Consider the following 18584-nt stretch of genomic DNA (forward strand, 5'->3'; position numbering starts at 1 on the left):
CATATCCCATGCCAGCCATTCTGAGTAAGACTGCCAATATACAAGATTATTGGGTTTCCATTTCCATAGAAAAACAAACTGACTTACAGAATGTGATCCCAAAACACTATTGAAAATCCTGATATCCAATGTAAGGGAAAGGAATTAATTTATTTAGTCACCTTAAAACAGTGGGCTTGGTCAGAGGACTTTATTGAGGCCTTTTTATCAGTTGTAAATTGTTTGTTGAGCTGTGAGTGTTTTTGCGGGCCGTGTCAGCTTTTGAAACTATCACCTTTACTGAGTTTTGTAGGTAGGTATGTGTGCTATGCCACTCAATCATCCTAGTAAATAGAAGGGGAAGAGTACATTAAATGATGAAAGCATTAAAATGTATATATGAAGATTTTTTTTCCAAACAAAATTATTTTTTAACTTTGCTGTCTCCTTTTTCCTAGGTGTTCCCTTCCCTAAGAATTTTATGCAACTCTGTAAGAAGATTCTTACTAGACTTTTCCGAGTCTTTGTTCATGTTTACATCCACCATTTTGATCGGATTACCACCATGGGAGCTGAAGCCCATGTCAATACTTGCTACAAGCATTTTTACTACTTTGTGACAGAGTTTGACTTGACTGATGAGCGAGAGTTGGAGCCTCTGGTATGTTTGCTTACATGTATAGTTGTATATTTGCCTATGAACTCGCTATTACTGATGGCTTCATTTAAAGAACTGGTCGTGTACTTTAACCATTTGTGAATGGCATGCAAATTCTCAGATGCTCTTAGTGGTGGCTACTTTCAAGCTAGAAAATAGTGCAATCAGCAACAATGAACTACCATAGCAAAATAAAAATTGTTGATCTTGTCCCTAACATTCCCCCACCCAACCAATTTCTAATTTCTACCCTGCCCCTAATTATTACATTATTTTTTTTATCTCATACAATATACCCAACCCTGTCCCTACTCTTTCTACCCTGGCTTTCCCTGTCCTTTTTTTTTATTCATTCATGGGATGTGGGCATCGCTGGCTAGGACTGGATTTATTGCCCATCCCTAATTGCCCTTGAGAAGGTGGTGATGAGCCGCCTCTTGAACCGTTGCAGTCAATGTGCGGTAGGTACACCCACAGTGCTGTTAGGAAGGGAGTTCCGGGATTTTGACCCAGCGACAGTAAAGGAACAGCGATATAGTTCCATGACAGGATGGTGTTGCTTGGAGGGGAACTTGCAGGTGATGGTGTTCCCATGCATCTGCTACCCTTGTCCTTCTAGATGGTAGAGGTCTGGGGTTTGGAAGATGCTGTTGAAGGAGGCTACAGTGCATCTTGTAGATGGTGCACACTGCTACCACTGTGCATTGGTGGTGGAGGGAGTGAATGTGGATGTTGTGCCAATCAAGCGGGCTACTTTGTCCTGGATGGTGTTGAGCTTCTTGAGTGTTGTTGGAGCTGCACCCATCCAGGCAAGTGGAGAATATTCCAGCACACTTCTGACTTGTGCCTTGTAGACGGTGGACAGGCTTTGGGGAGTCAGGAGGTGAGTTACTTGCTGCAGGATTCCCAGCCTCTGACCTGCTCTTTTAGCCATGGTAGTCATATGGCTACTCCAGTTCAGTTTCTGGTCAATGGTAACCCCTAGGATGTTGATAGTGGAGTATTCAGCGATGGTAATGCCATTGAATGTCAAGGGGAGATGGTTAGATTTTCTCTTGTTTGAGATAGTCTTTGCCTGGCACTTGTGTGGCACGAATGTTACTTGCCACTTATCAGCCCAAGCCTGGATATTGTCCAGATCTTGCTGCATTTCTACACAGACTGCTTCACTATCTGAGGAGTCACGAATGGTGCTGAACATTGCGCAATCATCAGCTAACATCCCCACTTCTGACCTTATGATTGAAGGAAGATCATTGATGAAGCAGCTGAAAATGGTTGGGCCCAGGACACTACCCTGAAGAACTCCTGCAGTGATGTCCTGGAACTGAGATGATTGACCTCCAACAACCACAAGCATCTTCCTTTGTGCTAGGTATGACTCCAACCAGCGAAGAGTTTTCCCCCTGATTCTCATTGACTCCAGTTTTGCTAGGGCTGCTTGATGCTATACTCAGTCAAATGCAGCCTTGATGTCAAGGGCAATCACTTTCACCTCACCTTTCCCTGTCCTGTTCCACTGTAGGCCTAATTTAGCCATTAATTATTTTCTTCCTTTTCATTCTCTCTTATTCTTGTTCTTTGTGTTTGTCTGATGTTTCATAGTGATTGTGCACAAGATACAAACTAATGATTTTAAATTTAAATCAACAGCATAAAACCCAGCCAAAATTTGGCCCAAATTTGAATGAAGTTCAATTGTTGCTGGGTTAAGGAGCTATGTTGGCCATGTTCAAACCAAACACAATTCACCCAAAAGACTGAACAATAGCATGCGATTTGAAACAGAAGTGATTTCCCCAGAATGAACGAATAACGCTGGGTTCAGCTGTGTTGTCAGATTGTAAGTATGTCAAGATAAAAATACTTCTTTTTTAGGGAGGGAGGAAAGAGCACAACTGGAAGATTTCAGACAGACATATTTCATGTCAGAGAAGATGGTGAATCAGAAGCCTTATATTAATCCAAATGCCGTATCTTTTCAGCAACGTTGCTTGACTGTTGGAAGCCAGAGCAAGCTTCATAGTTGTAAAGTCACCAGATTACACCCCACCTCACCCCCACTAAACACTGTAAATCAGCCCAAGAATAAAGTAAAATCAAGGCCAGGGTTGGGTTCATACTGGGAATATTCAATGGTAGAATAGTGCAGTGTAGAACAGAATCTTGCATCTCTTTCCTATAGCACTTTCCTATCCATTTGAACACAATTTGTTCATTTACGATTATACATGCACACGCTAGTATTAAGTGAGAAGAATACAGAAATCTATGTGTTCACACACAAAGAATAAAAATGCTGTTGTGGGACTGCCCACTCGAAGCAGCTGTGCAAATCGAACAGCAGCACTCAATCCAATTACATGTTTGCATCAGCTGGAATTCAATGCAAAGAAGGTCCAAAAAAGAACACCAGAAATTCTCCACTCCACACTGTCATTATGGGACAACTATAATTAAATATCACACAAGGGAATCCTACATGAAAAGTTAAACAGTGAAGTATTAAAGGAGGTTATTGCTGTGGGGTTTCCTTCCATTCTGCATATAACCTAACATCTAGTATCTTCCTGGAATGGAGGACTAAAGAGGGAACATTTTTAACAGCAGTAGAGATAGGAAACGATGACTTTTCACCTCATTCAAATGACAGAGATGGTTCAATTTGCCTCTAAGTTGATCTAATGTTTCAAGAATTCCAGGATCATCCTGGAATACCAAGACAACCCTCAGCTTCTTTTCTCAACTGCAAATCATCTGCTTAACACCTGGGCAAGGTTTTCCATTTTGGGTTCGGACCAAATGGAGGCCATGACCCTGCACTGTATCGGGAGTATGCACTCGACCGTGGCCAGAGGGTGTGTTCACCTTCCAATTAAGGACGGCAGGCAGGCTCTCAAAGCTGGAGAGCCAATAGAAGGCCCTCCAGCACTGAAGGAGCTGCAGTCTCCTGTTGCAGGTAATGGAGAGAGAGGGCGCCTCCATCTTGAGGCACACGCTCAGCAACTTTAAAAACTTTAACAGTAAAAAATGGTCACAGCATACCGGGCTACTATTGTGGAGGGGCAACCCCTTCACAGGGTGGCCTGTGGCCACAGCTATGGCCAGGTAAGTGTGGAGGAGCTCAACAGCCCCCTGGTCTGCCACCTCCAGGCAGCTGGCCTATTCCCAATGTCACAGGGTGGGGGGCACAGACCAATTGGAAAATTCCAGTTAGCCTCTGATAATTGGTCTTTGAAATGTACTAATGAGCTACCTGCTGTTTGCGGGTGGTAGCCCTTCTGTCCCCGATCCAACCTCTGGGAAAATGGCTCATGGGCGGGATAGAGTCATAGAGAGATACAGCACTGAAACAGGTCCTGCGGCCCACTGAGTCTGTGCTGACCAACAACCACCCATTTATACTAATTATACATTAATCCCATATTCCCTACCACATCCCCACCACCTACCTACACTAGGGGCAATTTACAATGGCAAATTTACCTATCAACCTGCAAGTCTTTGGCTGTGGGAGGAAACCAGAGCACCTGGCAGAAACCCACGCAGACACAGGGAGAACTTGCAAACTCCACACAGGCAGTACCCAGAATCGAACCCAGGTCGCTGGAGCGATGAGGTTGCGGTGCTAACCACTGCGCCACTGTACCGCCCTGATGCTGGAAAACTGGCACACCGGCTGATGATGCAAAATTACACACCTGCCCGCCTCCATTTTCACCCCCATATTGAGGCAAAAATCCTGGCTCCCTTTTCCTTGTCTCCTCCAACAAGTGCAAGGAGCTAATGGACTGCTTTGTCATTAAGATTGAGACCATCCAATCAGCTGCCTCTACTGCTTCCCTTCCTTCCCTTAGCTCACCAGGCGAAACTTCCACTAAGGTTCTTCCCTACCCTAGAACTGAACTCACAACTTTCTTAAGCTTATCTCTTACCTCCTCTCATATCCTCTCTGAGCTCATCTTGTCCATGAGACCAACCGCCTACTCCCTGGACCTTATTCCTACTAAACTGCTGAACAACCAACTTCCCTTCCAGTTTCGCTGATATTGTTAATGGTTCCCCTCAGGTCTGTTGACATCATTCCTTAAAAAAAAACAACCTTTGATCCCTTCACCCTTGTAAACTACAGCCTCATTCAAGTCCTTGAACGTACTGTCACCTCCCAAATCCGTATCCGTCTTTCCAGGAACTCCATGGGCAGGATTTTTCCCACCATCAGACTGAAATGTGAGTCAGAAACTCACACTGTGTGGGAAATGGTCACTCATTGTGATTTTCCCCAGGATGGTCAATTAATGGTGGGAGGGTAGGATCGCCGTTGGTGGGCTCTCGAAGCTGGAGGGCCTATTCGAGGCCTTCCAGCTTGAGAGGAGTGGCGGGCTGCAATGGAAGGTAAGTAAGGGAGAGCCTGCTTCAAAATGGAGCCATCCTCTCTCCAACATTTTAGAAGTTTTAATTAAAAAATGAATTTTGCAGCTAATCACCACTTTTGGGTGGTGGTGGGGGGAACCCCTGTACAGGGTGGCCAGGAACTGCTGTTGAACCCAGGCAGGCAGGGAGGACCGTTAGCCTGCCTGGAGCGCTGACCCCACCACCTGGAAAATCCCAGTCGGGTCCTTTAATTGGCTTTAAGTGGCCAATAAACTGAATTGGTCACCCATCGCGTGCGGGCAGGTAGCCCTGCCACTCCCTCCATCCCGCCTGCGTGAAAATGGTCGGGTGGGGGTGGGATGAAGCCGGGGAATTAACACGCAGGCCAGCGCCGCTATTTCTAGCGCCCACTATCGCCTCCAATCCTGGCCTCGGCAGGGGCTAAAAATGAAACTTCATGTTTGAATCCCTCCAATCAGGGTTCCCCCCCCTGCCACAGTACCAAAATGGCTCTTATGAAATTCACAAATGACATATAATGTGGCAGAGACAATGGTAAACTGCCCCTCCTCATCCTTCTCCACCTGTCTGCATCCTTTGACATGGCTGACCATGCCATTGTTCTTCAATGCCTCTCCACCATCCTCCAACTGGATGGGACTGCACTCACCTGGTTCTATTTTTATCTATCTAGTTGTAGCCAGAGAATTAACTGCAATGGCTTCTCTTCCCACTCCATTACCTCTGGTGTCCCCCAAGGACTTATCCTTGGCCCACTCCTATTTCTAATCTATATGCTGCCCCTTGGTGACATCATTCGCAAACACAGCATCAGTTTCCACATGTACACTGATGACACCCAGCTCTATCTTGCCACCAATTTGACAGCTCCATTGTCTCTCAAATTATCAGTCTGCTCATCTGACATCCAGTACTGGATGAGCAGAAATTTCCTCCAACTAAATATTGGGAAGACTGAAGCCATTGTTTTCAATCCTCACCACAAACTCCATTTCATAGTCACTGACTCCATCCCTCTCCCTGGTAACCGTCTGCGGCTGAGCCAGATTGTTCACAACCTTGGTGTCATATTTGACTCCAAGCTGAGCATCTGACCATATATCCACACGATCACTAAAATCGCCTATTTCCACCTCTCTAATATCACCCAACTCCATTTCTACATCAGCTCATCTGCTCACCTCATTTACACCTTTGTTAGCTCTAGACTTGGCTATTTCAATACACTCCTGCCTGGCCTCCCACATTCTATCCTCTGTAAACTTGAGGTCATCCAAAACTCTGCAGCCGGTGTCCTAATTCAGGCCAAGACCGCTTCACCCATCACTCCTACGCTCGCTGATGAACCTTGGCTCCTGGTTAAACAACGCCTCAATTCTCAGCCTTGCGCCTCCCTATCTCTGTAATCTCATCCAGCCCTACAACCTGCCAAGATATCTGCAATTCTCCAATTTTAGCCTCTTCTCTGATCTTAAATCATTCTCCCATTGATGGTTGTACCTTCAGCTCACAAGCTTTTAGCTCTGGAATTCCCTCCCTCAACTCTCCACCTCTCTTTCCTCCTTTAAGACACTCCTTAAAATCTCTTTGGTCATCTGCCCTAATTTCTATTTATGTAGCTCTGTGTCAAATTTTGTTTGATAATGCTCCTGTGAAGTGGCTTGAGACCTTTTACTACATTAAAAGCACTATACAAATACAAGTTATAGTTATTGTTGGTGTAAAAAATTTAATCCGGTATCGTCAAAATGCAAACACTGTAAAATGAGATAAAATGGCACAAAATGACATTTGAAGAGTCCAATACCAGATGCCTATAATGTGATCATAATGACTTCAGACAGTCTTGTTTTAAATGGAGTTTAAAATACTAGACATGTCAGAAAATTTAATTCCGTTTGGAGTAAGAGTAAGAATTGAAAACTGACTTCAGACTAATTATTCAAGATTCAAGTGACCTTAAACCTGGTGATATTAAAAATATGATGTTGAGAAAGGGCAGTGGATGTCAGGAAAAGGCTTATACAAGGAAATGCTGTGATACCATGATAAGTTGAATTCATAAAGCAGCACTGTTGCCAGACAATTGGACTGGGGCATGGGGAGGGTGATGTTGAGATGGCCATGTATTGCAGTACATGCAGCTCTTTTAACTGCAAGTAGTGACCTTTTTAAGTCCTAAGTTAATGTTTAAGTGTTCTATTATAATAAGTGGCATATATACTGCAATGCAATCTATATTCAGATGTGCCAAGTTTGTTACTGAGTGTGGATCCTCTCTTACTGCTGAATAACGACACCATCAGGCAGTCCTCTTTGCCTTCATCCAGTTTGTCTTCATTTGCCGAAAGTCTCTTTGGTGGTAATAGCATTATTACATTTGCTTTGCTGGGGCTAATGGAAAAGTTTGATTTTGAGACAGAGACCATGAACTGCTGACAAAACAAGTGGTAAATCAGCTATCAAGGCCACTGCAAACCAAGGCTACTGTCCATATTTTTCTTTTAAAATCACAAGATGTTGTTCACATGACTGTATTCTATATGATGGGTTTTCAAACTAGCATGTGTGATATACAAGATCATCAGATTTCTGTCCATATTGTAGACTGCATCTCAGTTTTTAGGTGGAATTTCTGTTATGTACAAGAACATTACTGTGAGTTAACTCGGGCCCTTTCAGGGAATAAAATTCCTTCTGTGGATAATTTTACCAAAAGTACAAACTTCTACTTTCTGATTGCTGTCTTTTTTTGCTAAAATAATGGCTAACTGGAATATATCTTCTCTTTGAGTGTCACCATGTCAACAGAGCTTGTCATCATTTTCCAAGCAATTATGTAAACGTGGTTGGGAAGTGGACAAAATACAATGATAGTGAAAACAGCAGCAGACTTCATTCAAATACTCCTCATCCCATTTGTTCTTTCACAAATCTGAATTGTATTTTATTTACATTGCCAGTATTTCTAGAATGAAACTCCTTATCATTCACCCTTAATTAACAAAGGTCTTTCTGCCCCAATGCCACTTGCCCACTCATAGGCTCGTTAATATTGAAATTTCCTCAATCCTCTGCCAAAACCTCTCAATATGTAGGAGTTGTACAACCATTGGGAACAAATTAGAAGTGGTGCTGGTAGCATTTTGACAGACAGTAGCACACTTCGGAGTAAAGAAGTAGAAACTGCACATCTCTTGATACCACTGCTGCCATAAATTGTAAGTTACCATAGGTGATTAACAGTGAAAGGTACTCAGAGCTGCCATACTAAGGGCATATATTTAACTTTTCAATGTTCCATCTGATTTACCTCATGATGCTAATTGCTAGCAGCTTGGACAGAAATCACTAAAATAGGGTTCCAGATCAATGGGTGTTTCAACTATTGTCAGTGGAAGTCTTTATAATACAGAATTAAAGTAGCACAAACATCATTAATGTAATATGTCTTATTTGAAAGGGGGCTGTCTCTATTTCCAGGGAGTGAGAAAAACCCTGCATCAATGACTGCAGTTGGTTCAATTGTAAAGAGATGACAGACATCAACCTCTTGTACAGCAGCCAAATTAGAGCTTTGAACCACGTAACTGGAATTAAAAATGAATAATAAAAACATCCAATTGGAAAACCACAGCTCAGTGATGACCCTATTGACAGTAAAACTGGTCTGATTTACAGGGCAGAATTTTCCCCGTGGGCTTCAGTACCCCGCTGTCAGGGTCAAATGAAGTCAGGAGGCGACACTGTGTGGGGACAGTCACCCAGCTGTGATTTTCCCCAAACTGGCCAATTAATGGCCAGAGGCCAGGCTCTCATGCAATTAAGGATGGTGGGAGGGCTCTCGAAGCTGGAGGGCCAATAGGAGACCCTTCAATACTGAAGAAGCAGCAAGTTGTCTTGTCAGGTAAATGAGAGAGAGAGAGGGCGCTGCCATTTTGAGGTGCCCCCTCTCCAACTTTTTTAAAGTTAAAATTTAAAAAAACCCTTAACAGCAGGCTGCAACTGAAGCCAGGCAGGCTGGGTGGGCCTTTAAGGCTGCCTGGAGCTCTGGTCCCCAGTCTGCCACCGGGAGGCCACCTCTAGGCAGCAATACTGCTCCCTCACATCTCTGGAAACCTGGAAGCTGACTGGAAAATCCCAGTCGACCACTGACAATAAACCTTAACAGGCCTTTAACATGCTGAATTGGCTGCTCACCGCTTGCAGGTGGGTAGCCCTGCAGCCCCCCCAATCCTGCCTCTGTTAAAATGGCCTAGGGGCGGGATGGTATCAGGAAACTGGCATCCTGGCCAGCGGCGCAAATTTATATGCCCGTCCGCCTCCGTGCTCATCCCCATTGGGGCCTAAAAATTCAGCCCACAATTTCTTCTTACACTTATTATTGCATTGGACCAACAAGCCTCCCAGTTTCATACAACATACCAGAAAGCTTTCAGCAAATTTTTTTTAACCCCAAGGAATGACTCAGGCAAGAACCTTCCTATTCGAAGTTTGCTTTCGTTTTGGTGAACGGGTGGAAAATAAATTAATCAATCAGTTAATCCCTCTCTCCGCCCCCATCTAATTATTGACAATTACATGAAATTTTATCCTTCAGGTTCATTACATTCACAGGAGGTAATTTTGACAATGGACGAATGTATATCAAGTGCTACTTGTTCAGCTGCCCATTGTACATCTTTCATGACATTTATTTCATTTGATATCGCCTGTTTTATGCTAACATCCAAAGTCAAAAGTCAGCCCCTTTCATTCCATATCTTGATTTGCAGCACGATATTTGTTTTCCTATTTTAATGTGCAACTGAGGGGTAGCAGCCCAAGTTTGCATGTAATGGCGTCAACAAGAAAAAAAACGAATTGCCATTAATCCATATTAATACATTTTTGATTAAAAAAGGCATCCTGAGAGCATTTCAAAATACAAATAAATAGTTCTTTAGTGCTTGCTACACATTTTGCACCACCGTACGGGGTGGTGGGGGGGGGGTGGCTGTGGCATAGTGGTATTGTCACTGGACTAGTAACCCAGAGACCCAGGGTATTGCTCTTGGCACATGGGTCCGAACCCCATCACATCAGAAAGTGGAATTTGAATTCAATTTTTAAAATCTGGAATTAAAAGCGAGTATAATGATGGCCATGAAACCTTTGTCGATTGTTGTAAAAACCCATCTGGTTCACTAATGTCCTTTAGGGAAAGAAATCTGCCATCCTTACCTGGTCTGGCCTACATGTGACTCCAGACCCACAGCAATGTGGTTGACTCTTAAATGCCCTCTGAAATGGCCTAGCAACCCACTCAGTTGCATCTAACCACTACGAAGTCAATAAGGAATGAAACCAGACGGACCACCCGGCATCGACCTAAGCATCAGAAATGACAATGTCAAAACTGTCGACCCTGCAAAGTCCTCCTTACTAACATCTGGGGGCTTATGCCAAAGTTGGGAGAGCTGTCCCACTGACTAGTCAAGCAACAACCTGACATCGTCATACTCACCAAATCATATCTTGCAGACAATGTGCCAGACACGCCATCATCATCCCCGGGTATGTCCTGTCCAACCGGCAGGACAGACCCAGCGGAGGTGGTGGCACAGTGGTATACAGTAGGGAGGGTGTTGCCCTGGGAGTCCTCAACATCGACTCCAGACCCCATGAAGTCTCATGGCATCAGGTCAAACAAGGGCAAGGAAACCTCCTGCTGATTACCACCTACCAGCCCCCCTGTCAGCTGATGACTCAGTACTCCTCTATGTTGAACAGCACTTGAAGGAAGCACTGAGGGTGGCAAGGGCACAGAATGTACTCTGGGTAGGAGTCTTCAATGTCCATCACCAAGAGTGGCTCAGTAGCACCACTACTGACCGTGTTGGCCGAGTCCTAAAGGACATAGCTGCTAGACTGGGTGAGGGAACCAACAAAAGGAAAAGATATACTTCACATCGACCTCACCAATCTGCCTCCCACGGATGCATCTATCCATGACAGCATTGGTAGGAGTCCTTGTGGAGACAAAGTCCCGTGTTCGCATTGAGCATACCCTCCATCGTGTTGTGTGGCACTACCACCATGCTCAACGGGATAGATTTCAACCAGATCTAGCAATGCAAAACTGTTCATCCATGAGGCGCTGTGGGCCATCAGCAGCAGCAGAATTGTACTCAACCACAATCTGTAACCTCATGGCCCAGCATAGCCCCCAGTCTACCATTACCATCAAGTCGGGGGACCAACCCTGGTTCAATGAAGAGTGCAGGAGGGCATGCCAGGAGCAGCACCAGACAGACCTCAAAATGAGGTGTCAACCTGGTGAAGCTACAACTCAAGACTGCTAATGTGCCAAAAGGCGTAAGCAGCGTGCGATAGACAGAGCTAAGTGATCCCATAACCAACGGATCAGATCTAAGCTCTGCAGTCCTACCACATCCAGTAATGAATGGTGGTGGACAATTAAACAACTAACTGGAGGAGGTGGCTCCACAAATATCCCCATCCTCAATGATGGGGGAGTCCAGCACATCAGTGCGAAAGATAAGGCTGAAGCATTTGCAACAATCTTCAGCCAGAAATGCCAAGTGGATGATCCATCTCGGCATCCTCCTGAAGTCCCCAGCATCACAGATACCAGTCTTCAGCCAATTCAATTCACTGCATGATATCAAGAAATGACTGAAGGCACTGAATAGTGCAAAGGCTATGAGCCCTGACAACATTCCAGCAATAGTACTGAAGACTTGTGCTCCAGAACTGGCTGGGCAACAGGAGACAGAGAGTAGCAGTGGAAGGGAGTTTCTCAAAATGGAGACGTGTGACCAGTGGTGTTCCACAGGGATCCGTGCTGGGACCACTGTTGTTTGTGATATACATAAATGATTTGGAGGAAAGTATAGGTGGTCTGATTAGCAAGTTTGCAGACGACACTAAGATTGGTGGAGTAGCAGATACTGAAGGGGACTGTCAGAGAATACAGCAGAATATAGATAGACTGGAGAGCTGGGCAGAAAAATGGCAGATGGAGTTCAATCAGGGCAAATGCGAGGTGATGCATTTTGGAAGATCCAATTCAAGAGTGAACTACACAGTAAATGGAAAAGTCCTGGGGAAAATTGATGTACAGAGAGATTTGGGTGTTCAGGTACATTGTTCCCTGAAGGTGGCAACGCAGGTCAATAGAGTGGTCAAGAAGGCATACGGCATGCTTTCCTTCATCGGACGGGGTATTGAGTACGAGAGTTGGCAGGTCATGTTACAGTTGTATAGGACTTTGGTTCGGCCACATTTGGAATACTGCGTGCAGTTCTGGTCGCCACATTACCAAAAGGATGTGGATGCTTTGGAGAGGAGATTCACCAGGATGTTGCCTGGTATGGAGGGCGCTAGCTATGAAGAGAGGTTGAGTAGATTAGGATTATTTTCATTAGAAAGACGGAGGTTGAGGGGGGACCTGATTGAGGTGTACAAAATCATGAGAGGTATAGACAGAGTGGATAACAAGAAGCTTTTTCCCAGAGTGGGGGATTCAATTACAAGGGGACACGAGTTCAAAGTGAAAGGGGAAAAGTTTAGGGGGGATATGCGTGGAAATTTCTTTACGCAGAGGGTGGTGGGTGCATGGAACGCTTTGCCAGCGGAGGTGGTAGACGCGGGCACGATAGCGTCTTTTAAGATGTATCTAGACAGATACATGAATGGGCAGGAAGTAAAGAGATACAGACCCTTAGAAAATAGGCGACAGGTTTAGATAGAGGATTTGGATCGGCGCAGGCTTGGAGGGCCGAAGGACCTGTTCCTGTGCTGTAATTTTCTTTGTTCTTTGTTCTTTGGTGGCTGTGCTTATAGCTGCCTAGGTCCTGAGCTCTAGAATTCCCTCCAGCCCGCTACCTAGCTGTCCTCCTTTTAAGACACACCTTAAACCTACCTCTTTGAACAACTTTTGGTCATCTGACCGAATACTCCTTATGTGGCTCGGTGTCATATTTTGTTTTATAATGCTCTTGTGAAGTGCCTTGGGACGTTTTATTACAATAAAGGTGCTATATAAACATAAGTTGTTGTTGTAAATGAGGGGAGGGGAGGCAGTGGTGTAGTGGTAGTGTCACTAGACTAGTAATCTGGACCACCAAGCTAATGCTCTGGGGACATGGGTTCGAATCCCACCACGGCAGAAAGTGAAATTTTAACTCAATTAATAAAAAAAATTAAAATAAAATAATAAATCTATTACTTGTGCCAACTATGCACTCCAGTTCCTCCAATGCCCACCACTCGCGGAAGGCCTCAAGTGTATCAGTGGACAAAAAAAAAAGACTTGCATTTATATAGCACCTTTCATGGTCACCAGATGTCCCAAAGTGCTTTACAGCCAATGGAGTACTCTCGGGGATCAGTAAATGTCATCATAAAGAATCAAGCCAAATGTTTAATCTCAAAAATAATTGAATGGCAACCATGATATGTAACTTAAAGGAACAGACCTGCCTGGTTTGGGCCTAAGTGGTAGTTTATCTATTAATCTGTAATCATACTTGTATTTTTTGAAATTCTTTTCACTTTTAATTTGTTCTGTGAGCTTTTTAAAGTGCAAAGTAGTTTGCATTTCCCGATATATAATTGTATTGGACAGCTAAAATGTCACCAACCTACCCACATTGAGAAATGCAACTAAAAATCTCTTGGACAGAATTCTTGTCCCCATGAATGCAGAGGTGGGTGGGTGTGAAAATTAACTCCACTGGCCAGCATACTTGCTTGTTGACACTATCCTACTACCGGGCCATTTCCCTGGACATGGGATTGGAGATGGAAGGGATACCTGCCTGCAAGTGATGGGTAGCCAATTAAGTAAGGGAATGGCCTATTAAGGCCAATTATCAGAGGCTGACTGGAGTTTTCCAATTGGCCTGTGGGGCCCCCTGAGGTGTCAGGGACTAGGCCAGCTGCCTGGAGGCGGCATCCTGGCGACAGACTGGGTGGGGGCAGGGCAGGGGAGGGGAAGCGTGCCGGTGGCGAGCGCTGCGGAAGGGTTTCCCCTCCATGATTGTGGCCTGGCAGCTGTGGCCATTTTTTAATTTAATAGGCTTTGAAGTTCCTTAGAGTGCAACTCAAAATGGAGGTACTGTCTGCCTGTCTGTCGCTCTCTCACCTGAAACGGCAGGCTGCTGCTCCTGCCCAGCTGGAGGGCCTCCTATTGGTCCTCCAGCTTTGAGAGTCCATCTGCTGTCCTTAACTGGACGGCGAGCCCGTTCTCTGGCCGCTAATTGGTCAATTCGAGGAAAATCACTGCCAGTTGACAGTTTTCACACTCAGTGCAGGGTTGGGACTCCCATTTGACTCCGATGTCATGGTCCCAACCCAATACCCAAATTCCTGTTCCTTAACTCTGTTGATTGTCGGAGTTTTCAGTGAAATCCTTTTCAACTTTTTCAATCTTTCAATCCAAATTCCTAAGTGATAGTGCGATAATCATATTGTAATTACTAACCATATTAAATACTTTGGAACATTTTATGACATTAAAAGGTGCTATATAAATGCAAACTGTTGTTGGCTGTGGTGCGACATTCACAGAATTTGCTCCAATACAGAAGTTCCCAATGATCTGGCTGTTCTAGAAATTGAGTGTGCTCTAAAACTCCCCTGAAATGTAAAGAGCTCCTTTTAATAGGAAAATGCTTAACTCTTTATTCTTTTTTTTCCTAACAGAAATTGATGACAGAGAAAATTTGTCACTGATTTTGGCTTGAGAGAGACTACACAGCAACTCTCCCCCGTGACATAAAATCCAACAATTGAGCCATATACTGTCCGGTGCAAAGAAGATTACCAGAAAGAGAAAATCTATGATCTGAATCCCTGCAAAAGCCGCACAAGAGAAATCTTTTAAAAGCATAAATCAAGAATTATACGAATGTTCATTGTATTCATAAAGTTTCTTCAGGGGAACAGTTTGGCAGTGATGGAATACATACTACAATCAAATGGCCCTCATCTCAGGATGGCCATCACTTGTATTCCCCCTTTTTTGTTCTCAAAACCAATTCAATCCAGTCAACTGACGGCAGTTCAGCGCACCTGCGCAATTTTATTGTTAGATTGCCCAAACAAAATACACTTACTCAAAGCTTGTCACAGACGAAAGGAATCGCTGTCTGTCCCTAAACTAAAATATTTGACTCATATAACCCTCTTTGCTTACTCAGTACAGCTCCAACAACACTCAAGAAGCTCGACACCATCCAGGATAAAGCAGTCCGATAGATCAACACCCCATCCACCACCTTCAACATTCACTTCCTCCACCACTGCTGCACAGTGGCAGCAGTTTGTATCATCTACAAGATGTACTACAGCAACTCACCACGCCTCTTTTGAAAGCATCTTCCAAACCCATGACCTGTACCACCTAGAATGACAAGGGCAGCAGATGCATGGGAACACCATGACCTGCAAGTTCCCCTCCAAGCCACACACCATCCTGACTTGGAAATATATCGCTGTTTCTTCAATGTCACTAGATCAAAATCTTGGAACTCCCTTCCTAACAGAACAGAGCGATTATCTGCACCAGATGGACTGCAGCGGTTCAAGAAGGCAGCTCACCACAGCATTCTCAAGGGCAATTAGGGATGGGCAACAAATGCTGGCCCTGCCAATGATGCCCATATCCCATGCATGAATGAAAAAATAATCAGGGATACCTGTGACCACATATTTGGAGCCCAAATGTTTGCCACCATCCACTCCCCATAGTTTTAATGTCCAACACATTGGCAGTGGATGTACACTTCATCACCGTACCCTCTGGGCCACTCAGCTGGAATATACCACCCCAGCACCAGACTACCAGGAATCAGATAGAAACCACATTAACAGCAAATCAAAAGGTGTCAGGCATATATACAAGGCCATTAGGGATCAAGTATATTCCATCCCAGCAGTAGATTAGGGGATTAGATTGATACCACCTCAGCATTAGACAGATAGGCATCAGACAAATATCATGTGAGCATTGGGCATCAGACAAACACCAACAGCGCTATACTATCAGTGACTGATTAGATTAGTTTTTACTCTGTTAATGTGATGATTCAAAACATCTGATAATTTTTAGTTTATAAATTAATTCTGCCTGTCTCCCCAATAATGAACAGGGTAACGTAATAGCATCACTAATGGTACAATGGCCATGCTGTGGCCTTTTTGGAAAAAAATCTCTGTCACCTAGTAAAGACACAGCAATACACAAGCCATACATTGCTGAATCAAGGAGAAAGATCACTCACCTCTGATACATCGAGAGCTGACATTAAAATATGTGCAGAAATAATAAGATTTGACAGGAGTGCAGTGTGTATTGGATTTTTACAGGATTGAGAATTGAATCAACTTAGTCGCATACGACCAGATAAGAGTGAAATGTCAGCTTTTGCCTTTTCTAAGTCTAGCAACTGACTGCATGAAAGCACTCAGTACAAAACTAAAAATACCTAGCCAACCCTTTGAATCGTATGAATGTCATTTGTGAAACCCTGGTTTTAAATGTACAGCTCATACTGGGCTTTGAAACACCTTGGAACCTTCATTCAATGTAGCTACAGGACCTTGTAAAAACTGGCAACGATTATATCAGAATCAGACCTTTAGATAAATATCGGCCAATAGATTCCAATTTTTATAAGAAATAAACAAGAAATAAAGTTACATTGATATTGGATATTATGTTACCTTGGAATATTTTATGATGTGTAGTGAAACATCTGAACAATTTCAGGTCTTTTAAATGACATTTAATCAAAATGCCAAATTCATTGGAACTCTGTTCTATACAATAGATTGAATGGATAAGAACATAAGAAATGGAGTAGACCATATGGCCCCTCGAGCCTGCTCCACCATTCAATACAATCATGGCTGATCTTCTGCTTCAACTCCACTTTCCTGCCTGCTTCCCAGATCCCTTGATTCCTCGAGAGACCAAAAGTCTGTCTACCTCAACTTAAATATATTCAACAATGGAGCATCCACAATTCTCTGGGGTAGAGAATTCCAAAGATTCCCAAATCTCTGAGTGAAGCAATTTCTCCTCATTTCAGTCCTAAATGATCGACCCTTTGTCCTGAGACTGTGCCTTCGTGATCTAGATTCCCCAGCCGGGGGAAACAACTTCTTAGTGTCTACCCTGTTGAGCCCCTTCAGAATCTTGCGTGTTTCAATGAGATCACCTCTCATTCTTCTAAACTCCAGAGAATATAAGCCCAATTTACTCAGCCTCTCATCATAGGACAACCGTCTCATCCCAGGAACCAATCTAGTGCACCTTTGCTGTACGTCCAGATAAGCAATGTTGCTTATAGCCAGGGTCATGCACAATGCATAACATACGGTCTGTCCATTGATGATGAGATCCACACAATCTGATTGTTGTAAATACTGTTGTTTAACCTGAATAGAAGGAAAGTCATACAGATTCCTTTACAGGTGCATGCTCCAACTTGCTCGATTTTCTGATACTCTGCATCAATTGATCAAGTTTGCCAGGAAAATCTCCCCTAATATTCTGTTAGTCAAATATTGACAACATTTATATCATTTAGATTGAAGAGTCACTGTTCTGACTCAAAAATGTTTGACAATTTTTTTTTCTATATTACAGGGAATACATCATCGTCATTGGTTAAGGGACAAATATTGTCCAGGACGATGGGAAAACTTCAATATACTTCTTCATATAGTGCATGGGATCTTTTATTTCCATCTTAACAGCCATCTGGACCCTTGGTTTCATGTCCCATTTGCGAGACTACACTTCTGACAAGGAAGCACTCCTTCAGTACTTCACTGAAGTGTTGTCTAGGTTATGTGCTTAGGTCCTTTTGTGTGGTTTGAACCCACTATCTTTGGCTCATAGGTGAGAGTAATACAACTGAGCCACACTGACATGAAATACATTTCTCCAGCCTCCTTTACAGAAATATCGTTGACACCAGGTTTGGCAATGTAAGATTATAGATAGGATGTGGATAGCTGTAGACTGTCTCAGATGACCTGTTAGAAACAGTTGGTGGGAATTTCGTATCACAATAACGGAATGCTTTCATTTTAAAAAGTAATAGAAGAATCCTCAATGTGTCCCTGTAAATATTATGGGGCACAATGATTCTTTTTTTTTTTTTTTTTTCTTTCTTTTTGGGCCTCCTTATCTCGAGAGACAATGGATACGCGCCTGGAGGTGGTCAGTGGTTTGTGAAGCAGCGCCTGGAGTGGCTATAAAGGCCAATTCTGGAGTGACAGGCTCTTCCACAGGTGCTGCAGAGAAATTTGTTTGTTGGGGCTGTTGCACAGTTGGCTCTCCCCTTGCGCCTCTGTCTTTTTTCCTGCCAACTACTAAGTCTCTTCGACTCGCCACAATTTAGCCCTGTCTTTATGGCTGCCCGCCAGCTCTGGCGAATGCTGGCAACTGACTCCCACGACTTGTGATCAATGTCACACGATTTCATGTCGCGTTTGCAGACGTCTTTATAACGGAGACATGGACGGCCGGTAG

General features: G+C 43.9%; 1 protein-coding gene across 2 annotated transcripts in view; it reads left to right on the forward strand.

The window, feature by feature from the left end:
- Positions 1 to 18273, forward strand: part of LOC137372741 (MOB kinase activator 3C-like) — a 76301-nt gene extending 58028 nt beyond the window's left edge. Inside the window, exons 3-5 of one of the 2 annotated variants that reach the window (XR_010975489.1) lie at positions 438 to 640; positions 2291 to 2480; positions 14744 to 18273. Coding sequence is in view for 1 of the 2 variants with exons in the window: in XM_068036934.1 (XP_067893035.1) it covers positions 438 to 640; positions 14744 to 14773 (233 nt within the window). In the remaining variant the exon portion in view is untranslated. The remainder of the gene's footprint in view (positions 1 to 437; positions 641 to 2290; positions 2481 to 14743) is intronic. The other variant, XM_068036934.1, reaches the window with a different exon arrangement.
- The last annotated feature ends 311 nt before the right edge of the window (positions 18274 to 18584 follow it).

The sequence above is a fragment of the Heterodontus francisci genome, chromosome 8 (assembly GCF_036365525.1).
Source record: "Heterodontus francisci isolate sHetFra1 chromosome 8, sHetFra1.hap1, whole genome shotgun sequence".
NCBI lineage: Eukaryota > Metazoa > Chordata > Chondrichthyes > Heterodontiformes > Heterodontidae > Heterodontus > Heterodontus francisci.